This window comes from Gracilinanus agilis, chromosome 1 (assembly GCF_016433145.1).
Source record: "Gracilinanus agilis isolate LMUSP501 chromosome 1, AgileGrace, whole genome shotgun sequence".
Classification (NCBI taxonomy): Eukaryota; Metazoa; Chordata; class Mammalia; order Didelphimorphia; family Didelphidae; genus Gracilinanus; species Gracilinanus agilis.
The window spans coordinates 436,944,774-436,971,540 of NC_058130.1; the positions used below are offsets into that span (position 1 = coordinate 436,944,774).

Genomic DNA, 26,767 nt, shown 5'->3' on the forward strand with positions numbered 1-26,767 from the left:
TACTGACCGTTCAATAGATTATACAAAGAAACATGATTTGATCTTCGTTTCTTTCTTTACATTCTACCACCTCTCTTCTCCATGTATCTGTTTTAAACATTCACATCATGTTTTTTGTAATATTAATTCTCTTTCAACTTTCCTCTTACCTATCTGCCGATTCCTTTTCAGTCTCCTTTGCCTGGGCATTCTAAATCCCACTCTAATTCTTTATGTCTCTTGAGGCTCTGTCCTGACCTCTCTCCTCTCTTTATATTCCTTTATATCATTCCTTTATACTAGATATCTTGCCTTCTTGAAATAAACTATTTCCCTACCCCTACCTCTCAGAAGAGTGAGCTTCCTTCAAGGCTTAAGTCAAGGGCCCTCTCATATTAATTTTTTCTGGATCCTTTGGGTTGGTACATCTCTTCAAATTATAATGTATTTCCTTCTCTGTATAATTGTGTCCCTATAATTGAATATAAACTCCTGGAGGGCAAGTACTACATTTTGTTTTTGTCTTTGCTTCTTCAATACCTAGCTTGGTGGCCTTTATATAAGAGGCAATTAAGGAACATTGATGAATTGAATATATGCAAATTCATTATAGGAAAGAGAGGAAAGTGGCCATGACTTGGAATTAGAAATCTAAACTGAAGTTCCAACTTCGGTATTGATTTTACTTGCACTGTGTACCTCACAGAGAAGTTGAAGGAAAGAAACAGGCGTTCATTAAGCATCTACCTTGTTCTAAACTCCCTTGCAAATATTATCTCATTTGATCCTCACAACAGCCCTGGAAGCTAAATACTATTATCATCCCCATTTTAGAGTTGAGGAAATTGAGATAAATAAAGGTAAAGTAACTTCCCTAAGATCAAATAGCTAGCAAGTATTTGAGGCTGGATTTTAAACTTAGATCTTCCTGGCTCAAGGATGAGTATTTCTACATACTGCACCACTTAGCTATCTCTAGCTGAAAGTGAAATGCTTTGCAAATCTTCAGATGCTATGCAAATATGAGTGGCCATCATTTTATCTGTACCTGGACTTACACGTCCATGACCTAATGTGTAAATTCTTCCTTTTATGCTAATTATCATTATGACCTTGGGCAAATAATTGAACCAGCCTATTCCTCATTTCCCTCCATAAAGTGAGAAGGCTGTACTAGATGGCCTCCGAAATCCCACAGTTCTTTGATTATCTTTATTAAATATTTAAAATGGAGGAATGGACATGGTCATATTTCTTTTACTTATAAGAAAAATGAGGCCCACAGAGGCCATCTTGATAATCAGACATAAAGAAGATCATGTATCCAGCACCTAGCCTGATGCTTTGCACAGAGTAAGTATTCAATAAATGTTTATTGAATTGCGTGATGTTGTATTTGATGATAAAATTCTGCATTATCAACCCTGAAAGTAAGCCCCAAATCAGGGCAGTGATATGTTAGAGGACTGTACTTTATCTTGCCAATGGAACATTTCCTTCTGGAGTTTTAAGTTTTGAGAATTTAGTTGCCAAAAAAAAAAAAAAAAAAAAAGGAAGTTCCTTCTGATAAAACAGGTATTCTTTGTCCATGTGTAATTTTCATACGAGTAGATAATAACCTGATTCTTGTAAGACATATATTTATTTCCTGATAAGCAGTTGCACTTATGTTGAAGAGAGTTTTGTGTTGAGGAAGAGGATTTGATCTGAGAATGTCCAGTTTGATTTTTTTTCATCTAAAAATTGAGATGTGATCTTTAAAAAAAAAAAAAAAAAAAAAAAAAAAAAAAAAAAAAAACCTTACTTTCTGTCTTAACATTAATACTGAATATCAGTTCTAAAGCAGAAGAGAAGTAAGGGCTAGGTTTAAATGACTTGTCCAGAGTCACATAGCAAGGAAGTATCTGGAGCCACATTTGAAACTGGGACCTCCTGTCTCTAAGCCTGGCTTCTCTATCCTTAGATAAGTGGTCTTAAATTACTATTCTTTCTAATATGTCAGATACTTCCTCCAATGACATCAATGTAAAGAATCATAGATAAGAAAGATTTATAGTTTTGTCTTTGTTATATAGTTATAATAAATAATTTTAAGGATTTGTTTTTCAATTTGGACTTCCTTAACCTCCACCATTGATAAAATTATCAAATCTATTACATGTTGATATGAATAATTTGGAGACTGGTGTGGTGTGGACTTGAACATTTTTCACAATAAGAAACTCCTAGTGAGGAAACTACCTCCACAAAAACTGAATATCCATTAAGAGAAAATTGCCCAGGGCTCTAAGATGTCAAGTAATTAATTGATGTTCAAAGAACTAGCTTGGGTCACAGAAAAAAAATCACAGGACAATATAAGAAACATATTACTATTGTCTCTAAGGCTTTCTTTAAACTATTGAATATTTACGGGTACTACTGATATTTATTATATCTATTTTAACTCATCTTTGCTAGCTTCCATCTTCTATTCTTCTTCTTTCTCATATTTAGCTTCTATAATCTCCAAGATTAGCTTAAATCTTCCCTGACACCTTACTTACAACCTTAGTCTACTTTTTAATATGCACAATATCTGGATTCTTTTCTTCCCACTGCATTCATTACCTAAACCCAATTTATAAGCTCTTAATTAATTAGCAAGCATTTTTAAGCTCCTAGTTCATACTAGGTCGTAAAGAAAAGAGGACACCAGAAATGGGAATCAGAGGGTTCAAGAACTACTAGATGGAGAGATTGACTGTTAGAGAAAAAAAGAGGATGGTAGTGGGGACAAAACTAGTAGGGCAAATATATAATATAGATTTTCTCTAGTCTTAGATAAGGTCCTCAGTTCAGAAAGTGGAAGGGAACAGAATATGGGGGTGGGGGAGAAGGGTAAGTGAGATAGAACATCAATTTAGGGAATAGTAGGATTGCCTTGCCACAATGAGGATCCAGCTAAGATTTGGAACCCAGTGTCCTGAATCCAAAGGCAGTATTTTATCTAGTGTTCTAGATTGCTTCTCTTAAACATATTCCTTACTGAAAATAAATTGGCTTGGTCTTATAGTTGTAGTTTTTTACTGTTTTGTTTTATTTTAAGAATCCAGGTAATATTTTTAGAATCGATGAAATAGGTTCACAAAATTAGACTTATTTTTTCCAATTAAATAAATGTTCGGTAGTAAAATCAAAACTAGTCTAAAAGAATCACTTAACAATTAAGTGTAGTAATTATATTTAAAGTGTTTCTAATACACATTTTATTAAGCAATTATAAGTAATTTGACAGAATCTGTTGAACTAAGACTTCACTGTACTATTTTAAAATAACAAGAGAAAAAGTTAGCTTTTTACTGTGTCAGGAAACGGAATAGGCAGTATGGTATATATAAAATTACAAATAATGAATTAAGAAGTTGGACACTTAAATTCCTCCCACGACCACCACCAATTTGTTCTTTTACTTTCTAAGGCTCAGAAATCATCTATCCAGAAAACCTTCCCTGACCCCCTAGTTGATAATCTTTCATCAATTTTCCTCATATTTATTTCCTTATATAACATTTTATCTTATCCCCAGAAAAATTGTAAGCTCGACAACAGCAGAGACTGAGTTTTATCTTTTTAACCCCAACACCTACACTACTGTCATATATAACAGGCTCTTGGTAAATATTTATTGAATTTAATATTACTTTATAAGGCAGGTTCAATGCTACTTTCCCAAATACTTAGAAATACTTTGGTCAAAGACCAAAAAATCTTTGAAAAGTTTGAAAAAAATCTTTTGACTGGCCTTGCAAATGATTACTTAAGATCAAAAATATCCAAGCAAGGAGACATTGTGGGATAATACTTAAGAGTATCAATCCCTGAACTCAGGAAGGACTTGAATTCTAGAGCTTCCTTTGACACATAGTAGCTATGTGATTCTAGGTGAGTTGCATTACCTCCCAAGATCCAGAGTTACCCTCTAAAACTAGAAGAAGCCATAGAGTTGCAAATCAATTTATATAAAGAGTTTTCTCTATGTAAGTAAAATGACTGGTCCATACAAAAACAAAAACAAAAATATCTACTCGTTTCACAGGTTTTTCAAGCTGAGTTTTGCATCAGAACAAATTTACTGGATATAGTAATGGATCTAATGGTTTCTAACTTAAAATATTTTACATTTTAATGACATATGAACCATGCTGAGGCAGACCAAAACTCTCAAAAGAGCCCTTGAAATGTTAACATTTCATAGTCTTAGGGTCAGAGATCATTTGTTGCATCACTAGAAAACTCTCCATTCAGATTAAATCATGTCTGAAATAGTTGTGCCTGGAGACTGAGGGTTGAAATGTTGTTATTGCCTGAGATACTTTTTTTGTGTTAACCTTTGGTGTAAGTTTTGTCTTCATGAGTTTTGGAAGTTAACAGAATATTGAATTTGTTCTTCTGATATTGCCATTCCTCAGATCATATCCTAAATATGTTTATTGTTTTCTTTCCATTTTCCAGTACTTCATATACAGCTGTATTCTGGGCTTGATATCCTGTTCTGTTTTCCTACGGATAAACTATGAATTGAAAATGATGATCATGCTGATTGCCCTTGTGGGTTACAATATCATCCTTTTACATACTCATGCCCCTATACTTGATGAATACAGCAACTTTTTTATTAAAAGGTAGGTTGGGGATGGAGCAAAGAATAGGGGAGGAAAAGAAAATAAATTATGGAAATAAGGAAAAATATTTTTTTAAATAAAAAATAATACAAATAAAAATTTAAAAGGTAGGTTGCCTTATGTTTATATGAAATCTTTCAGTAGTGAATGCTCCCAAAAAATAAAATAGGTTGAAGTAGTGACTAAAAGTAAAATGGGAAGGTGATTGTTATTGTTCCATTGTTCCTACACAGTAATTACGGGAATTGATGATATCTTTAAAAATCATCTTTATAGAGTTTACATGGTAATTATAGCAGTGGAATTAAAAGAAAATTGAAGGGAAAGTTTACATAGATATTTGTTACCAGTACATTCAAAACTATATCAGTAAAATTGTCATGAGTCTTATTGATTTATGATTTAGTATTAGGGAGTATGCAGTGAAGAGGGAACATTTCCTACAGTGTGCTAAGTTAAAAACAAGGTAATACAAAATTACTCTGTATTCTAGTCTTATGGGGAATATGGATTTAGTAATTTTAGATGTCAATAAATATTGATAGAATATAGCTAATATGGAGATTTAGTTGTTGACAGCTGAGGAGATGGTTGGATTAGCAGTTGAGGGAATCTGCTGGAGACTGGTTATAAAAAAATTCTATTTTGGGGAGAAACCTTTATTTAATTAATTAATTTAGAATATTTTTACCTGGTTACAAGATTCATGTTCTTTCCCTCCCCTGCCCCAATCCCTCCTGTAGCCAACATGCAATTCCACTGGGTTTTACATGTGTCATTGATCAAAACCTATTTTCATATTATTGGTATTTGCACTAAAAAGATCTCATTTATTTAACTATAAATGATGCAGGGAAAGGAAAAGGAAGGATAGATATTGATGGGAGATATATTCCCTATAACTAATCAATTCTAACTAAATCTCTGAACCCAATCTTTCCCACAAGGGAAGTCCTCATGATCACCAAGGGTGATCCTCCTTAAATTTACTCTACAGCTATCTATCTAACCCAGATTTATCTATCTGTCTACCTTATCCTAATATATAAACTTCTATCCTTATATTGTAGCTTCAAAGATTTGATGTAGCTCTCTGCATCTCTTTCCAGCTAGAGATCAATTCTGCCTGTCAGATATCACAGTCAGCCTCTCTCCCAGTCTTTGGTCTCTACACCTTCTGGTGGAGTTCCAGAGAACTGCACAGCCACTCCTCTTCTGTCCAATCAGTCACTTTTCCAACTTCTTCCATATCATTCAGGAGGTTTCCCAAGTTGTCTACCACCAAAATTTCCAAATTGCTCAGAAGCAGTTCCCTAGACACCCTTCCTCCACAAGAAAGATCTAGAGAGTGATCCGTTTACCAACTATTTTTCCCTAGGGGTCTCTGGGAATTCTCTACCTCTGACCTACTCAGAATTCTCTTGTTACTTATAGGAACTTTAAAAACATTTAAAACTATTTCCTTAGTCTTACTTCTAGCAAAAACATCTATCTTTAATTAATCTGATTACCTTTTCAATCTTTACACTAGGGAACTTTAGAGGGGAAAATAGGGCTTTATTAATTCTTACTGGCTTCAATATTATTCTTAAAAGTTGCCTTAAAAAATTATCATTTTTCTCTTACAGTTTCCCATCCACTCTTTTTTTAATACTACATTTAATTCTCTTTGGAAGAATTATCCTCATTGGAAAATACATTTATGTACAACAATTCATCAAACCAGTTCCCCAGTTGAGAGACCTCTATGAGGGAATTCTTTGCTACCAACAAATACACTGCTATAAATAAGTTAGTGTATAAGGGGTCTTTGTTTCAGTGATCACCTTGAGTGTATATGGTCAGCAGTGGAATCACTGGGTAAAAAGGCATGGATATATTAGCTTCTGTAGTTTCCTAGTTGCAAATAGGAATTCTTTACAGAATGACCTTTACAAAATCATATCTCCACCAATATCAGTCAATAAATGCAAATGCAAGTCATGAAAATAAAAATAGACAATACACAAAATAAAATCAAAAAGGTGATAAGTGAAGAAGGGGAAGAGGACCGGGAAAGTACCTAACACGATTATATTGAAGAGCTGCAAAGATGGACAAAAGCAGTGTAGCTAGTGGGAAGTGGAGAGAAAAAATGTTTTGAGCCCCATCTTAATATAGAGGCCCTGGAGCCCAAGGCCCTTCCCAGAGGGTTGAATTCAAGGAGTGGAGAATACTAATGAGATGTGAGTAGTAGGATAATTCAATCTTGTAGAATAATAAGATTTCCCAGAGATGACTTTTCTGGGTAAGAAAGGCATGATTGGGAGAGTTCCAAAGAAATTCTAAAGCAATGTACTTGATGGGAATTGACATTCACATAAATCTTTCTACAACCCCTCCAATTCTAACTATTCCTTTTTTCTGACACCTTTGCCCGTTTGTAGACTGTGAGATAAGTTTTAAGAATTATTTATCAGTTAGTGCTAGGCAGCATGCCTAGGAGAGGAGAAAACTGAATTCTATTATTTTTAGTCCTCTTTGGATTTAGAGTTCTTTTTCATCCTCTTTTCTAACACAATTAATTCTATGAGGTTTTGTTTTTGTTGTTGTTACATCTCTTCAACTTCTCTGTTTCTTTGTTGTTTTTTTTTTAGACCCATACCTTATATCTTAAAATAATTGCTAAACATTGGTTTCAAGGCAGAAGAGTTGTAAGGGGCAGGCAGTTGAGTTTAAGTGACTTGCCCAGCATCACACATACTTCTTCTAGGTTTCTTTTTCATCTGAAATGATGTGTCCTCTAATGCTGAACAGGAAAATAGCATTTATTGTTAGGTTTTTAACTTGGTCTTTAGAAAATGGTATACATGGCCTACCAGGCTCTAATAAGAAGAAACATTCTCTGGAATAAAAAGCAATGTACTATGATAAGTAGATTACTAGATTCAAGTCAGGAAGGCAGGAGATCAATTTTGGTCTTTACTGACTGTGTGGCCTTGAGTAAGTCTCTGACTCGCAGGAAATTCTTTAATACTTATTTTAAATTTTAGATAAGTTGAAGGTCTACCATCAATAAATTCAAATAATTCAGTCCCTCATCTGAAAAGGTTCAAACTTATCAGTCTTCAGTATATTATATTAGTTCTTTAACAATTAATTATTTAGGTCATTTATTCAATTCAATAAGCATTTATTAAATATCTACAATGTGCCAAGCACTAGAAATGCAAATAAGTTAAAAAACTGCCTTAAAGAATCTTTCAATCAAATGAGGAAAGCCATTACACAAAAGAAAGCTAAAAAGCAGGAAAGGGGGAACCAAAGAACATTCTGTTCTGTAGAGTAGAAGTCTAGCAGAGCTGATGTTACAGAATGGAGTTTACCAGAAAGGTTGTGAGCCCCCTGTGAAGGAAGATTTGGGGAGGACTTCAGTGCTCCACCCTCTAGGCTTCAAATCAAAGGGGAGAAACAATGGACTATGAGTTAAGAAGGTTTAACATGTAAACTTTTCTTCATAAATAAGAGCAACTTTTGGGAATCTAGAATATAGAGAATGTATACTTCTAGCTAATTTTCATGATAATAAAGGAAATACCATCAAAATCACCTAGTCTACCCTTCTCTCATTTTACATATGAAGAAATTGAATCCCCAAAGAGATTAAACGACTTCCCCATGGCCATAAAGCTAATAGCCAATAGAGATAGAATTTTACCTCACAACCTCTGATTCCAAATTCAAATGCATTTTCCATTTTATCAGATTCAATTAAAATTCAAACAGATTTTTAATATACTATATCATATTCTATATACTATATATACTATATAAAAGATGAAAAACAACCTTGAATTTTCTGTACAATAGCCCATTTTGTCATTAAAATTTTGTATGGGGGTAATTCTTTGGTTTTACTATTTGATATATTTTTAGAGATATATTTTCTCTGAATAGTGAATAGAGGTGAGATCTTCTTTCAGTAAAGTATATTCAGAAGAATTTTTTTCTCTTCTGAACTGGAAACAAATTTAGTTCAAATTTGAACTGAATAAAATCTTCTTTTTCCAATTCTATTTTCAGTGCAAGACCGTGATGGAATTGTAAGCAGTCTTTAAAGTTGAATAGAAGGATAGAAGGAAACTCCATAAGTTAATTTGAGATATTATTAATAATAATAGCTAACATTTACACTAGGCCTACTGTGTGCCAGACACTGATCTCAGTGCTTGGCAATTATTGTCTCATTTAGTAAATAATCATCTTATCCAGTTTTTCCCAACTTTTCCATATGCTTAGTGTTCTAAAGATATTATGCTTAAATAGATGATTGAACAGTGATTCTTTTTCATTTGTGTTCTCAATCTTAGTTTTTTAGAAGAGTAAGAATATTGTTTTCAAATTCAGAGTAGTCAATAATAACATTATGTTGTACATATGAATTTATAATATATTACAATTATATATTTTACACTTTAACAAGTGCTTTTCTCATACTAACTTCAGTAGATTAGTAATGAAAATATTTTCCCCCATTTTACAAATGAGGAAATAAAGGCACAAATAAATTAGTTGATTTGTCCAAGGTCATTGGCTAGCAGAGAGTACAGCCAGATAGATCTTCTGAACTAATTAAATTGGAATTCAATTCTTATGATTCCAAGCCCAAGAAATTACAGTGCAACATAATACTTCTTGTTGGTAGCAGTGAATTATCTAAGAATTTGTAATTAAATTAAATTTATTTTGTAATATGTAAACAAACATCAGAACAAGAGCTAAAAATTTCTCATAAATTTTAAACACATTAGAAAAAATAAGATATTTGTTTCTGTTAGAGAAAGAAATATAGTATTAAATTCCAAAATTTATTGTCATCTATCATTACTCATGTTTACATGAAGTCTAATGATGTGTTCTAAATTTCTATCTAATAGATTTAAAGATTGTGAATATATTATAATTCTAAAGAAAATGAGAAAATTAGATTTGGAAGTTTCTGGCAAGGAGAAAATGACTTCCAGAAAATGGGTTTAGTACTTTGGGAAATATAATCGCCCTTAATAGTATCACCAGGAACACCACAGTAGATATTTACTAAATAATACTATCTGGGATTTTAAAGTACTTCAGATTTTCTTCTTAGGGCTTTAACACTTATTATTATATTTTTGTCCTCAAAGCATCTCAGTGAGTTGGTCTGAACAAGTATTATTTGTAGATCTGGAACCAGATGGGAACTGAGATCCAGAGGGGGTAAATGATTTGCCCCTACTCTGCAAAATGAGTTAATGATAGTAATCTTTGGCCAAATGTAAAAGAATTTAACACCTAAATATTTTATTTTGGTTGTCTTTTGTGAATTATTCTCATGTTTTAAATAATCTCCCAAAACAAATTTTTTCACTAACTTTTTAGCTTTTTAAAAATGACACATCTTTAACTGGAAAGTTTGGAACCAGCACTTAAATTCTACAATTTTAAAATGATCTACATTTCATCTAAAGTATACTTGAAATAGAATAAAATAGTACTTGAAATTATTTTCTTCTTTAGGAAATTGATTCTTATCACTTGTCTATCTCTGTTTCTCAATCTCGTTCTCTGTCTCTGTCTCTGTCTCTGTCTGTCTGTCTGTCTCTCTCTCTCTCTCTCTCTCTCTCTCACACACACACACATCCCAAAATCATCCTTGCCCCATCTGAAGAGCTAACCTTTAGACTCATCAAATATTTCAAGAATTCTCTCAATTTTTTCACTTCTTTGTACTAGAATTCTTGAAACTAAGGGTCAGGGTCATTCTGTTTCAATATTTTTAGCTAAGAAGACAACAAATTGTACTTATAGTGAATCTATTATAGGTACTTGTACTATTCAAATTCCCAATAAGATACAAATTCTCTAAAATATATGGAATTAAATCACAATAGGTTAACGATGAAAAGTATTTCACCAACCATAGGATCACAGGCTAAATGAATCTGAAGTTTGAAAGAGCCTCTTTACAAACAATCCTCACACTTTACAATTGAGGAAATCAACATCCAAAGAGGTGAAATCACTCTCCCTAAACTATCCAAGAAGTATATGTCACATCTTGAAACCTCAAAACCAGGTCTTCTAATTCTAAGTCCAATGCTTTTCGACATCATTCAAGGCTGATAGAGTAATATATATACATACATACATATATATGTATATATATATAACTGTATATACATATATATGTATATATATACATTTTTTTTCTGAGTAAGAAATCTTATCTCTTCCATTAAATTAATTAAACTATCAGTACCCATAAAAACAACAATAATAATAATAGCTAATATTTATATAGCACTTTCTGTGTTCCAGGCACTAGTCTATGTGGGCTAAGCGCTTTACAATTGTTATCTAATTTGATTCTCACAATAATAATAATAATTAGAGCTAATATTAGCTCTAATTTACAGATGAGGAAATTGAGGGAAATATATTAAGTGACTTGCCCAAGGTCACACAGCTAGTATTTGACTGAGGGTAGATTTGAACATAGGTATTCCTGACTCTAGATCCAACACTATGCAATGTATTACCATGTTCTCTAGTGGCTGAGAAAGGCAACTTTCAAATACAAAAGTTAGAATAGATCCTAAAAATAGATTTTTTTTAATGGGACTTTCTCATATAATAGATGAAGCAACATAGTACTCTAGGAGGCAGCAACTGACAAAGTCTCTCATGTTTTTCTTTAGGAATGGTGGCATGATGATGGTGAGATGATAGCATAATTAATCAGATTAAGAATATTTGAAAACCTTGACTCAAAGAATAGTATTAATGATTCAGTCAGTTTGAAAGGAAGTCTCCAGTGAAATATTTAGCCCAGTGCTACTTAACATTTTTATGGTTGACTTGGATAAAGGTATAGATATTGACAGACTTCTCAGATATTCAGACAACACTAAGTTTGGAGGGAACATTAGTACAATGGAAAGAATCTAGGATTTTAAAAGAACCTGATAAATAAACCAAGTAAATAAAATTTTAGAGGGATAAATTTAACATCTTGTACTCATATTCAAAAGATCAACTTCATATAATTAAATTGAGAGATAGAAGATTTTCAATCTGAAAATTATCTAGGGGGTTTCTCAGTTGCTTAATGTGAATTAGCAGTATGTTATATCAGCCAAAGAAACTACTATAATACAATATTTGGCTGCCTTAAGAAAAGCATGATAAAGAGAGGTAAGGAGATAATACAAAGGCTTGTTTCTTCCCTAGTCAGAATATATCTGAAGTGTAAAGCTGAGTTTTAGCTGACACATTTGAGGAAGGACCTTGATAAGCTACAGAATGTCCTGAGAAGTGCAAGCAGTATGATGAAGGGCCTCAAGTTAATACCACAGGAGGATCCTAATTCCTTTGAAGATATCTGGAATATATATTCTGGCAAAGAGAAGACATAAAGGGAACAAGATTATTTCCTTCAAATATTTGAAGAGTTCTCATTGGGAGAGGTAATAAATTTGTTTTAAACAGAGGGCATAAGAAGAAGAAATGGAAAGAAGTTGCATAGAGACTAATCGTAAGTTTGAAGTAATAAACACAGACTACCTCCCTAATTATGAGCAATTCAATTAACCTTTTAGAAATTTGGTTTCATCATATGTAAAATAGGGATAACAATATTTATACAACCTCTCAGGGCTATTACAAATTATGCAAACCTTAAAGTTCTATATGAATGCAAGTTATTCTTGAATTACCTCTAATTCCTTTGAGCTCAAAATACACACATAAGTGAAAGACTAAATATAACTAAAAAGTTGTATCTGCACAAATAATTTTATCTGTCTGTGTTTTAATTTTGTTATATAGACCAGGCATATGGAAAGACCTAAAGACCATGGGTTCTGTGTCTCTCTTTATATTCTTCGTCACATTACTGGTTCTGGGAAGACAGGTAAGAAGTCTGCTATTTCTACTAATAAGAATTTTTATATGTATATCTTTATTTTCATGTGACCCCACCTGGGAACTACATGTGTCAAAGAGAGAGGATGTAGCCCATAACGACAAGGTCTGGAAATATAACGTGAAGGCTAATGCTCTCAGCTCTGTGACAAAAACAGGCAAATACTTTGAACAAAGGAAGTCAACCTAGGTTCTTTTAATTCTATTTAAGCCTTAAAATAGCAAGTCATCTTCTGAACCTAGAAGAAATGTCTACAATGTCTAGAGAGAGAGAGAGAGAGAGAGAGAGTTTTATTTTTCAGTAGCTAAGTGTTGTAGAAAGCACTGAATTCAGGGTCAGAAAAGTTGACTTGAGTTCCTGGCCCTGACATTTCTTTTCTTAGTGACCTCAAACAAGTCTTTACCACTCTGCCTCAGTTTCCTCATATATAAAAGAGTAATAAGAATGTTTTTACCTCATAGGCTTATTGTGAACAAAGTATTTTATAAATGTAAAAGCCCTCTAAAAATTGAATAGCTATCATTATTATTTCCCCAGATACCAGATGTTCCAATATCCTTAATTCATTCAATAAGTAATATCAGTTTGTTTAAATACAATTGTTCCTAGAAGCCTGTAGTAGTAATCTTGCCTCTGCTTCCTTCTTTAATATAAATATATAACAAACTCTTCCATTTTTTCAGAATAAAATTTTCAACTAAAATTGGTATTCATGAAAGCAAAATGATCACCTTTTCTAATTTGCTTTTTATTTCACACAGTACAGTTGTTTGGTAACTTAATTATTTATTTATTGATAGCCTATAGTAAATTTTGCCTTAAGGTTGATCTCTTTAATCACCACTCTTTTTTGAAACATGGAGAAAAAAGCATATATTTATTGACTGAGTAAATTAGTGTTTTTCTCTGAATGCTTCAGGGAATATAAATTTTTAAATTGGAATTTAAAATATGTACTATACACAAAATAGAATTAAGTTGTCATTTGTGCAGAGATCAGTTTCAAGTTTAAAAAAAACTTTTTTTTTAAAAGACTTTACAAACTCTTTTGGATAACCAAAATAAAGGCAATGGCATAGAAGTTTGAGGAAGGGAAATTTCCCTTAATAACTCCCCCCTCAGCTGGGTAGCTCAGTGGAGTGAGAGTCAAGCCTAGAGACAGGAGGTCCTAGGTTCAAACCCGGCCTCAGCCACTTACCAGCTGTGTGACCCTGGGCAAGTCACTTGACCCCCATTGCCCACCCTTACCACTCTTCCACCTATGAGACAATACACCGAAATTAAGGGTTTATAAAAAAAAATAACTTCCCCCTTCTCCTCTCCCCTTATCATACCATGCTCCTACTTTTCTTCTGTATTGCTTATAATTAAAGGAATGCATATTTCCTATTTAATTTTCCTTCAAAGTCTAAATCCAGCAATCCCATGATTTTATCCTTGCAATACAACTTTATAAATGTGATCTCTGTTCCCTCATATGAGAAGATTTCAGTTTATATTCATGGACATTTTTCTTCCTTGAATTGTTATGCACTTCGGACAAATAAAATATATACTGTGATTTTAAAAGGAATTTAGTCACTTTGTATAGATGCTTTCAGGATTCTCTATTATCATGGCTATATGCATTCAAAAGATAATTCTGGAGGTGCCAAAATTTATATTTCAGACACAAAGACCTTTTCAAAAAACAGAATAAAAATAAATACGTAATGTAGAAGCATAATGTTTATCTACATATGAACCTTTGTGAAAAATTCTAGAGCTCTTGCATCATGTACCATTCCTATGAACTCTTTACAAACATATCGTACATATTCAAAAGCTTGGGGTTGTTACATTGAATTGTCACCTGAAAAGACTTCCATTTTCTATGTAAAATAAATTATTTGATTATTAGTCTCACTTTGAAAATGTGCCTCTGTCTGTCCAGTGTTCAAATAGACCTTTGTTTACTAGTTGTTTGACTGACTTATCCATTTATTAATAACCTGGCTCATTTTCAAGGCAATGTTCTGTTTTAATAAATGCATGGCTTGATTCTGGTGGAAAATAGTCTATATTTTCAAGAGGGGAAGGTGGTGAAGAAGATTTCAAGAATTTCTGAGTTTTAAAATAAATAGATTGTTAAATTTCCACTTGAAATCTCTGGGAATCTCCCAGTGTATAATGTGAATCTGAATGAAAGCAGATGAAGAACAGAGTCTATGTAGACCAACGTGGACATATTTTATAACTTGTAGCCTTTCTCCTCATTTTGAAAATAAGAGATCTTTATTTTATTTCTCATTCGTGGACTAGACCCTTTGTTCATTTGTTATTAGTTCTTTTTTTGAGATGTTGCTATCTTCAGTCAGTCCAGAACAAAAATTGCTATGTGTTCATTTGTATTTGTTTGTCAAATAACTGTCTATTGTGCCAAAAAGTGTACCCTCTCTATTAAGCTATTCTGTTCTAATAAGATTCAGTTAATGATCATGTGTTACTTTTAATATTTTGCATCAAAAATGACAAATCTCAATGCTATCAGCAAAAAGGTGTATAGGTAGGAAATGGAAGAGCTACAAAGATACATTTAATAAATAAAATGCTTTATTGGAAGCACTTTTGAATTTGTCTGGTAACAACCTCTTTAATTCTAATGACAATCCACTTTACTTGTCAAAGGGGAAAAAAAGTTACTGAAAGAAAAGTTTTCTTTCCTACAAATCTACATTATAAAGCACTGTAGACTTTCCCCTGCTAGATGCAATATTATTTTAATTGAACATATATCAGAATAAATTTGCATATAAATATAACTATACTTTCTCAGTACCATTCAACTCTATCTGAAAATATGCCGTTTTGTTATGCCTATTGAGCTGAATAATGTTCACTGGAGAAAAAAAGTGATTGTAATTTTTCTAACTTTAAATGCCAGCCAAAAATTAATGATATTGGTAAATTATGGTCAAAGACTGCATTGCTAAATATATTTCAACTTCCACAATAACTGTTATCTTTGGATAACTTAGCCTAGGTGCTTCTCCCCATGGAAACTTTTTTTCCTCAGTGCCATATTGAAAGGGATTTTTTCATAACAGAAAGCTTTTTAAGGAGGGTAGACTATATACTATGTTTTTTTTCTCTTTAAAGCCTATTAGCTCTAGCAGGACAAGATGCCTATTGTTTCTTTACCTCTGTGTCCTCTTGTAACAGAATGAATATTACTGTAGGTTAGACTTCCTATGGAAGAACAAGTTCAATAAAGAACGTGAGGAAATTGAAACCATGGAGAACCTGAATCGTGTCCTGCTGGAAAATGTGCTCCCCGCCCATGTGGCTGAACATTTCTTGGCCAGGAACTTGAAGAATGAGGTTAGATGCTCTCTCTAATCTAAAATCATCATAATTAGATTTTCCAATGGAAAATAGAAATGGGGTTGGGGAGAGGGAGAAATACAGGAAAATCACAAGTTTTTATTTACATTCTATGGTGTGGTTGAAAGCTATATGGACTTAAAGTCAAGAGACCTGGGTTCAAATTCTGACTCTGATACTAATGTAATATTTTGAGAAAGTCATCTAATCTATCTGAGCCTGAAAAATGTCCTATTTGTGTTGCCTATCACACAGGCAGTATTGTAAGGAAATCATGATACAAACTTTAATGCACTAAAGAAATGGTCCCTGTAAGTAAGTTGTATTCTAGAATCTTAGGTCTAGAAGGCACCGCCAAATATCATCCAGTTCAGTCCCCTACCCTTTTTGAATCAGCAGTCTTCTTGGGAAAGAACTCTTATCCCCATTTTACAAATAAAGAAATAGAAGATGAAAAAGGTTATTAGTTTTCCATGGCCACATAGCTAGTAAGTATCTGAGAAAGGATTTATACTCAGTTCTTCTTCACTCAAGTCCAGTGTCCTATCCACTGAGCTATCAAGACACCTTGATTAAACTATTCTTAAGATTTTGTTGAAGGATATGAGAGTTCCCAGAGAAAACAAATTCCCTATGGGTGATTTTCCATCTTTTCAGGCAGTCAATTTTCACTTCTTGAAAACATCCCCATATCCTTCTTTTATCTTCAGCCAGTGACTCCTACCATGTCAGGAGTCTCCTTTATACTTCTTTCCAGATCAGGAATTTCATTCTAAATCAAAGTTGAGCAAATTAGCACCCTCTTTGTCATGCTTCTTTCTTTTTAGGAAGTGAAATTTAGCTGATAACTGAGTAGGATGAATTGTCTCCAAGGAATACTTGAGAAAAGAAAGCAAAGCTCTTTTTGAGTTCAGAGACTTTCCCTATCACATACATAACTGCATAATGCTATCCCTCAACCCATGTCTAGTTATATTTTTCCAGTGAAATAGTTCAAAACTTCAGTGATCCTCAATATTATATTTTAATAATATATTTTGTTTTTCCCAATTACATGTAATAGCAATTTTAACATAAGTTTTCTGAAATTATATCCATATTATCTCCCTCCTTTAGATAGTAAGCAATTTGACCTGGGTAATGCATGTATGATCATGCAAAACAGTTTCAAATTGGTCATATTGTGAAAGAATACTCACATAAAACCAAACCCCCCCCCAAATAAAAATATACACAAATAAAGTAAGGTGCAAAATTGTATGCTTCAATCTGCATTCAGATTCTAGAGGCTCTTACATCATCAGTCTTTCAGAATTGTCTTGGATTATTGTATTGCTGAGAATAGCTGTCAGTTGATCACCATGCAATATTGTTGTTACCAATTACAATGTTCTTCTGGTTCTGATCACTTCATTCTGCATCAGTTCATGTAGATATTTCTAGCTTTTTCTTAAATCATTCTGCTCATCCTTTCTCATGGCACAGTATGGCACCATTTGTTTAGCCATTCTCTAACTGATGGACATCCCCTAAATTTCTAATTCTTTGCCATCAGAAAGAACTGCTTTAAATATTTTTGTACAAAAATATTTTGGAATACTATTGCTGGATCAAAGTGTAGGCCCTTTGAGTATAGTTCCTAATTGCTCTCCAGAATGATTGGATCAGTTCACAACTCACATGCCCTCCAACATTTATTTTACTTTCTTTTTGGTCAACTTAGTATCACATTTTGAGACTTATTTCTTCCACTGACACAGATGAAAACTTCTTAACAGTTTCAAGAGTTGCTGTGGCTAAAACATTTCCAAGGGGAAATGATGGGAAATGAAAATGTAAAACCACCATTAAACATAGTTCTAGAATTATTTTCCTTTGCTGATTTTTTTCTTTTTTGTATTCAGTGAAAACATTAGCTGTAACAGTTCACCATGGGGAACTATTCTAATCTTTTTCTGGAATTAATTCATATGGCATTCAAATTTATTTCCAAATACATCTTGCAGATAGTGTTGCAAAAAAAGATTAATAATAGCTCAAATAGCAGGGTTTTCTTTAAACATCTAAGAGTAATTTTAAGTTTTATAATGGCAATATCTGGAATAGATGGTCCAATCAAAGTGATTTTCTTGCTTTTCTCATACATGACATACCACCATCTTTTGTCCCAAAACCCCAAATGCACTCTCCTTGCTTCTCACTCTTTGAATCCCTTGTTTCATTCAAAATGTAGCTAAAGTAATATATTATGCATAAAGCCATTCCTATTCTATATAGCAGTTAGTGATCCTTCGCCACCAAATTACATTGTAATTACTTTGTATATATTTGTAGTTTGTAGCTACTTAATAAATGCTTGTTGATTGATTGATCTTAAGAAAAATTGGCTTTAGTTAAAGTACAATGATATAATTACAACATAAATGCTGCTATCTTTAAGCAAAGGCATTGTTTGAGATCAGGTCTTTGGAACAGCAAGTACTGAATAGTAGAGTAGGAAATTAAATCAACAAGATATCACTTTATAATGATTTTTCCATTCTTTGTTTCTTAGGTAGGCCACTGGGTTCTATCTTTAGTGCTCCAACAAAGCATTCATCACAGCTGTATAACATCACAGCGCATAACATAAAAGAGGCATAACCTTAGTAACGTATAACATCACAGCGCATAACATAAAAGAGGCATAACCTTAGTAACTAACTACATGAACTATCCCTATAAAATGTGGAATCTTTAGAAAATGGAAAAAACTCAAAGACCCATTCTTCTGTTTGTAGCTTCTGTCCAATCTGTATATTCATCATATTGAAGAAGGTATTTTGAGAGACCTCCAAAGAGTTATTATGCACATTTAAATATATCTACTTTAAACCTTAAAACTTGCTGTTTTAGTAGACATATCCGGAAAGTGGGAAACATGATGGAGACCAGGTCATTGCCAATCATCTAGGTTTTTATTCCTTGGAAAAGCCAAGAAATGGAGTGTCTTATTCTTAAAATAGCAAGGATGTTAGTGTCACTGGATTGAAGTGTTTGTGATGAGGAATAAAGTATAAGAAGACTGGAAAGGTAGGAGGGGACTAAGTGTAAAGAACTTTGACAGCCAAACAAAGGATCTTGTATTTGATCTGGAGGATGATAAGGAGCCACTGGAGTTTATTATGAGGGTACTGATAAAGACCTAAGTTTTAGGGGGAAAATGTTAATGGCTAAATGGAGGAGTGATTGGAGTGGAGAAAAACACAGAGGCAGTAGCTATTGCAATAGATCACACATTAGGTGATGAAGGACTATACTTTGCTTGTCCTATATAATTCTTATCGCATAAAAACTTCATGAAGCATAGGTAGAATATGTTGAAGGTCTTCTTGTTCTTTCTGTATCGCTGAGGTTTCAATGTTCTACTCAGATTGTTCATTCATACATTGTCTCTAATTTTAATAATGCAACTAACTCAAGTACTTGTCCATAAATACATGTCCTTAAAACAAATTATCATGGTTAACATGCTATATCCTTCTTAATTTTATCATGTATATTTTCATATTCTAACCACTAAACCTCTAAATTCTCATAACTCAATTATTGGTTCAGCTAATTGTTCATCTACATTTTCTACTAAAAAGGATATTATTAGTCTAATTCTACAACTTGCCCAACTATTTCCATGGCATAGTATTGATGTGATGGGTTTTAACTATTCTATTTTTCATATGTGAATGGTTAAAGGGAAGTTTGTCTTAGGGTCACGAAGAACTGAATGTTTGTAAGGATCTGAAAGTGCATGAGAGAAAAGAAACTTGCCATAAGACATTGTGAAAGGTAATAGAGAAACCTGTCTTTCCCCATTAATCCTAACAAGTATATGGCAACAGTCTCAGAGAAAAAAATAATTAAGAAACATAAAATAAATTAGAAATAAGCTTCTCCATCCAGTCTAGAATTATGCAGAAAGACATCCAAAAGAAGGCAGACGCTGGTAGAAGATTCAAACTAGATCAGGTAAACATGAAAGCCTCAGAGGTTTGAGGAAGACAGGGACTGAAAAAACCAGTGCAAAGCAAACCCTGGCAACCAAATCATAGGCTATCAGAAGCAGGAAGGAGAAAGGAGATAATGCAAATACTCAGAAGCAGGTTTAGAGCTAGCTATTGCTCTGAAGAGGGATGTTGCAGTCTAGCCACAGAACCATACTTGTGAGCTAAAGTCATATGCTGATACTGTTCTGTGAGAACAGACCCAGGGATCAGCTTGCTGCTAAAGAAGAAAGAACCTGTATATGCATTTCTTAAAGCAGTGAGATTCTTGGAGAGTATCCAAACAGGGCCAACTCAGTACGTTGGCACCTGGGTTCTGTAGTAGACTTGACCAGCATAAACTTCAGTATCTTACTGGAGGCTGAAAGGGCCACAAAAGAGGACAGAACCAAATCCTGATTAAGGTTAGAGCCTACTACATATAATCAGAAGACTGACAAAGAAATGAGGGACTGAGGCAAATGGCTGGACCTCGTATTTGCTACTGCACTCAGAAAGACAGTGGTAGAGGCAATGGCAGAAGGATAAAGGAAACCTAAAGAAGAAGGTAGGAACAAACAAGGCTTACCTAAAACATTTAGGAGTGACTAACCTGAGTACAGAATCTTTATAGCAAGATGTGAAGTAGAAAATATAAGAAGTCCAAAAATAGGATGGTAATGAAGAAATTACTCTGGGTTAAGAGAAGCCCAAGAGACAAGCCCTGAAGAAGAGGATCACCTCACAACAAATTTAAATAGAGCCTCAGTGAAGGAAAAAAGCAAAAACAACAACAACAAAAACGCATGGCTATAAGGACCAGAAGAGTGATTGGAAAAAATAAAGCAAGAAATAAAAAAGTTTAAAAAGAAGAATCAGTCCCCAAAAAAGCCAGGAATGTTACAGTCAAAATCTAGAGTTTCCAAGTCAAAGAAAAACAACATCCTACAAAGAGCAGAATAAGAAAGTACAAGGATCAAAGACCAGAGTGAGGATCCTATAAGACTTAGTAGAAATAACTCTAAAGGGGGGGGAGGGGCAGAATGGAATACTACCTTCTAAAAGGCAAATGATAAAAGACCTACAACTAATAGCTTACTTTACCAAACGGAGTATAATCACACATGGGGAAAAATAAAATTTTAACCTTCATTTGCTGCTAAAGAAAAGCCCAGAGAACAACAGAAATAGAATCAAGAGAAACCTAGAAAAGAAAACACATTTGAGCAACTGGAATGTTATAAAGAATAATTCCATGTTTACAGGGGCATATGGGGTATTCAAGGAGGATTAGCACCTCTGATGTGAGGAATTGCTGAGCTCTTTTTAGGGCTGTTCATCTATTTTTGGCATCCATTTCTCACCCAACACTCTAAGAAGCTATAGTATGGCTAGTGGCCACATTCTAGTAAAACCATCTAGGAAGATGGGTTAAATCAGGTTGAGGGTAATCGACAGGCTTCAAACCAGTAGGTAAGTAAGGGGGGATGTCTATTCCAAGAATGTGAAAACTTGCCCCAGAGGAAAGGACAGATGAGAACAATTTGTTCTGTTGACCATAAAGTCAGCTGAAATGGGCCCTGTGGAGAACTTAGAGTTTGGTCAAACATTGAAGAAACCAGGATCCTTCATTGACTCCTACCATCACCAATCATCCTGACTTTTTTTTTCCTACTGGACTTTCATGACTCTGGGAGACAGAATAAGGCTGATGATTGCACATTTCTGCCTTTCTTAAATTCAATTCACATGCAAGTCATGACATTACTCTGTGATGTCACTGGTCCTCTTTGAAAATGAAGATGATCAATCATATGGGGAGAAAAGACAAGTGTCCCTTCACAATCCTAAGGTCAAGTGTCACAGAGGGAGCTAAATAAGATGGATGTAATTTTGTTGCAGTTTGTTGGTTTTAAGAAAGAAAATGAAATACACTACAAATGAAATGAAAAAAGAGGAAGATTTACTATTTTGCAATAGTCTGCTGTTTGGTTTGCCTGCTTCAAATCTCTTTCCACTCCAATCCATCCCTCCACTCAGCTCTCAAATTAATCATCCTAAAGCACAAGTTAGCCTTTCCACTACCACCACTTCCACTCAATAAACTCCAGTGGCTCTCTGTTACTTCTAGAATTAAATTTAAAACTCTGTTTGTCATTTGAAACCCTTTATAACCTAGACACTTCCTACTTTTCAAGTCTTCTTCTAACTTATATAAATTTTACCATCATGGATTTATCAATCCAGTGATAGAAACCTTCTTTCTCTTCTTTGAGCAAGATACTATCTCCCAAATCTAGACATTTTCTCTGGCTATCCTTCATGATTGGAATGCTCTTCCCTCCTCATCTCTGCTTTCTGCCTTTCCTGACTTCCTTCAAGACCCAGTTGAAATTCCCACCTGGTACAAGAAGTCTTTCCTAATCCTCTTTAATTCTAATACTTCCCTTCTATTGGTTACCTCCAATTTATCATGTCTATATAGTTTATTTGTATGCTGTTGTTTGCATGTTGTCTCCTCTATTGGACTGTGAATTCCTACCTCTTGCCTTTCTTGGAATTCCCAGCATTTATCATAATGACAAGTGCATAATACTTAACCTAATACTGGTGAAATACTCTCTAATGTTTGTTGGATTAATGAATGACTGATATGAACTGACCTAAAATGGAGGAGGGCAGCAGAATCCAACAGTATGCTGTTTACAGGAAAAACACTTGAAACAAAAATTTCCTTCTGACAGAGGGGAGCAGAATTTGTTTTTCAGTCAAATGGAAAAAAAGCAAGAGTAGCCATCATTATCTCAAACATGATAACAATAGAAATTGATTTGGTTAAAAGAAATAAACATGTCTATTCTATTATGTTCAAAGGTACCAGAGTTAATGCTAAAATAGCAGTAATTTATATATATGTATATATATATGCATACATATACAACAAATGGCATAGCATTTAAGTAATGGAGGAAAAATTATAAAAAGAAATAGAGGAAAATTTTTAGAATTTTATTCCTCAATACTTTTCTTTTAAAAGTGGAGAGATCTAATAAGGATATAAGTTCAAGGGGTGGGGGAGGATAGTCATTAACAGTTAGAAGATGAGGAAAGGATTTAGGTGAAATGTGGTACCTGAATTAAACTTTGAAAGAATACAGAAGTTCTAATTAATCAGCAAACATTTACTAAGTTCCTACTATATTCCAGGCACTGTGTTACTGAGCCAAAGAGAGTTCATGCCATCAGGGAAGCTTAAATCTAATGGCTACTAAGAAATAGAAATGAAGAGATTCATTCTAGGCAAAGACAGTGGCATAGATGAAAAGATGAAAGGTCATGTGTTAGGGACAGGAAATATGTACACCAGAATGGTGCAGTAGTAAAAGACCTACATTTAGAGTCAGAGGATGTAGGTACAAACCTCAGAACTCTTCTGTGAGTGACCATGAGCAAGTCATTTCCCATCTTTGGACCTCCATTTCTTTATTTTAAAAAAATGAATGTTTTGGACTAAAATAATCTCTAAATTCTAAAAAAGTTCTTCCTCATGTCCTTCTAACTCTAAATTCATCAGTATTACCTTTATATATCAGGGCGAAATGGTCTTTGGCAGAGTGGAATTTAAATATCTGTTATTTTTACTACAAATAAAATTGCAAGTGATTACCAAAAGCTCCCTATTTTGAGCTATGAGGAAAAGCACTGGCCTTGGAGTCAGAGAACTACAGTTCAAACCTTAACTCTGATACTTATTAACTATATGTCTCAACCTCCCTAACCTTCAGTTTCCTCAACTAGATGACACAGTAAATTCATTACTGGATGTAGAATTATGAAGGCCTGAGTTCAAATATGACTCAGAACCTTACTAGCTAAATGATCCTGGGCAAGTCACTTAAACTGTCAGCTTCAGTTTTCTCAACTGTACAATGGTAATAATATTAGTTATACCTCCCAAGGTTGTAATGAGAATTGACTAAGATATTTGTTAAGAATTTAGCACAGTGTCTGGTACATAGTATATACTTCATAAACTCTTATTTCCTTCTTTCCTTCATCAACAAAATAAGAGATAGAGAAGTAAGGTAGATGATCTTTGAGGTCCCTTCTAGCTCTAGATTTCTGATTCTGAAAAGGGACTTCGGCATTTTTATAAGAATACTAGAAAACCAGAAGTCTGGGTCTGATGAGAAGGAGGTACCCTTAACCATATCAAGGAGTAAATTTCACACACATCCTTGTGGCAAGACCTTAAGCAAATATGGAGAGACAGCAGCAATTAGGATGCTGAGTAAGGTGCTACTTGTAACATAATATAATAATTTATAATGCTTCTTTCATATAGTCTTTTTCTGCATTTTCCATTCTTTTCCTTCTTTTTCCTCTTTTCTTTCTATAGTTTCTCCCATCCTGAAGCCTTTCCTACTAGTCTTATGTAGCCTTTTTTTTTTAACCTAGTATAAGCATCAAGGTGGAGATTATTTCTAAGTTGATGTTCCAGTTGTATTAGGGAAGACAGAGACAACCCCCCTAGCACTCTCAAACAAAGAAATTCTCCAGTTTCTGCTCCAAAGGATTGGATTATGCAGGTCCTCTAGAGTGGGTTAAGTGAATGCCTTTAACAGGCTATTTTTAGGCTACAGAGCTAATGAAGAATGATTGTTCCAAAACCCATTGCACATATGATTGTAGAAAACTCCATCTAATCCATTTTGAGTAAACTCTCAGGTAGAATTCTCAACACTGACACAGTGCTGCCTGAACTAATCTATGTGCAAATGGGCCTTATCAAAAACAGAGGAATAAGAATAACTTTGAGATCATGTTATGGTGATTTTCATTAAATTTACTTCCTTAATGTGCTTCAACATTGCACAATTTCTTAAATGACATATATAATACTCCCTGCCTCAACAGAGAGAAAATTAGTTTGAACTAGTTTAAAACCATTTCATATTGTAATTAGCTCTGTAAGAGATTACCTCCCCAATAAAAAGAAAGTGATTTTTTTTAAGAAAGTGATTTTTAAGATGAACTAGTAAAGCCATTTTCTATTTCTGTTTCTAATATAGTTTGGTGACTACTTCTTGAGTCAGGTAGAGACTACTCAAAATGCCATTATTCCAAGATTTCTAATGGTACCCTACAAATATTCAGACAACTATTTGCCCTTACATATTTGAACTGAGCCTGTTCTTATTCAATATTGATGCCCATGAACTACATTCATAGAAGCATTATCAATTTTCCTTTGAAAAGGAAATTTCATTTTCTTGGAAATGCCTTAGGCATAAGCGCATTGGATTCAGCCTTTTCCATTAGCTAAATAAATTTAAATAATAGATTACATCAGTAACAATATTGTCAGTTAAAAGTTAAAACTGTTACTTAAGTTTTTTATTATCTAGAACCCAACTTAACTGAAAGTTCTTTTCAAAATACTTTTTTAAAATTTCTACCAGATTATCTGAGTCTGCATCAAAACACCTTCTGTCTTCATCCTCACCTGTTCCCTGCCATCAGCAGGTTCAGGAGACAAAACACATCTGTCGAACAAGAGTCGTTCTATTTGTACTTTGTGGAGTTTCATTTTGTATGACCTTTACTATAGCCTGTTGTGTTGTAGCAAGAACATTTGTAAAGAGCCCCTGAAACAAACATCATAGACAGGTTTCGTCACATTTTGAAAAGACCTCATTTTGTCATCAAATCCATATGCCCGCCAAAGTCCCCAGGTGGTATTGCTTAAGTGTGACTCTGGGCCAGGATATTTCATTCCAGAGCAGCTGAGGCTTGATCAAAATAAGCAGCAGATGTCATCATAGACATTAGCGTAATACACTTTGCAAGCAAACAGTACCACTCTTTGCCACTATAATAGCTCCTTAATGATACAGGGTGAATTATTCAATAGTGTCACCATGCTAGCTTGTAAACAGTTCTTCTGGACTTCCAGTATATAAATGCCAAGGTAATTTTGGATACCAGTTCTGGCTCAAGTGATTCTGTCTTTTTTATTTCTTGGATAAAAATTCTCCTCTGTGCCTAGATTATCACTAAGTAATAAGTTAAGCAACCCCACCCTGTAAAAACTACATCTGCTAAAGAAACTGCAACCTAAAGTAGGGGCAGCTGGGCTAGCTTAGTGGATTGAGAGCCAGCCCTAGAGACGAAAGGTCCTAGGTTCAAGTACAGGCTCAGACACTTCCCAGCTGGGTGACCCTGAGCGACTGTGTGTCCCATTGCCTACTGGTTGTGGCCCTATGCTCCTAGAATGGAGTCCCAGAATAAAAAAAAAAAAATAAGTTAAGCATGGAAAATGACTTCTTAAGGCCCCCAAATGATTTAGTCCTGCAGGGCATCCAAAGCACCCCACAAGGTTGTAGAATCATTGGGCACAAGGACCGATGACCACGTGCTGGTGGATCTGTGTACTGTAGGATCCCCACCCCACCCAGCCAAATAATATAATCAAATGGAAAGAACACTGGACCTAGATTACAGCAAGTTCAGCTATTGATTGACTCTATAATGTTGGTCAAGTATAATGTTATTTATAATAACAATAATATGTTCATATTTCAAGATTTATTAACCAATTTCCTTCTAGCAATCTAGCAAAAAACAGCTAGATCCCTCCTTGCCTTCTCCTTACTCTCAGGTCATGTGTCGTCATTCTGCAGATACAGAGTGAAGGCTAGATTAGCAATGCTTGAATCTGTTTTTCTCCTTCAGAGGCAGTTAGGTAGAGCAGTGGATAGAATTCTAGGCCTGGAGTAAGAAAGACCTGAGTTCTTGAC

At 34.0% G+C, this 26,767-nt stretch overlaps 1 protein-coding gene across 1 annotated transcript in view; it reads left to right on the forward strand.

The window, feature by feature from the left end:
- ADCY2 (adenylate cyclase 2) overlaps positions 1-26,767 on the forward strand; it is a 574,349-nt gene that overhangs the window by 514,513 nt on the left and 33,069 nt on the right. Inside the window, exons 19-21 of the mRNA XM_044681919.1 lie at positions 4,474-4,643; positions 12,489-12,573; positions 15,787-15,945. Of these exons, the coding sequence (XP_044537854.1) occupies positions 4,474-4,643; positions 12,489-12,573; positions 15,787-15,945 (414 nt within the window). The remainder of the gene's footprint in view (positions 1-4,473; positions 4,644-12,488; positions 12,574-15,786; positions 15,946-26,767) is intronic.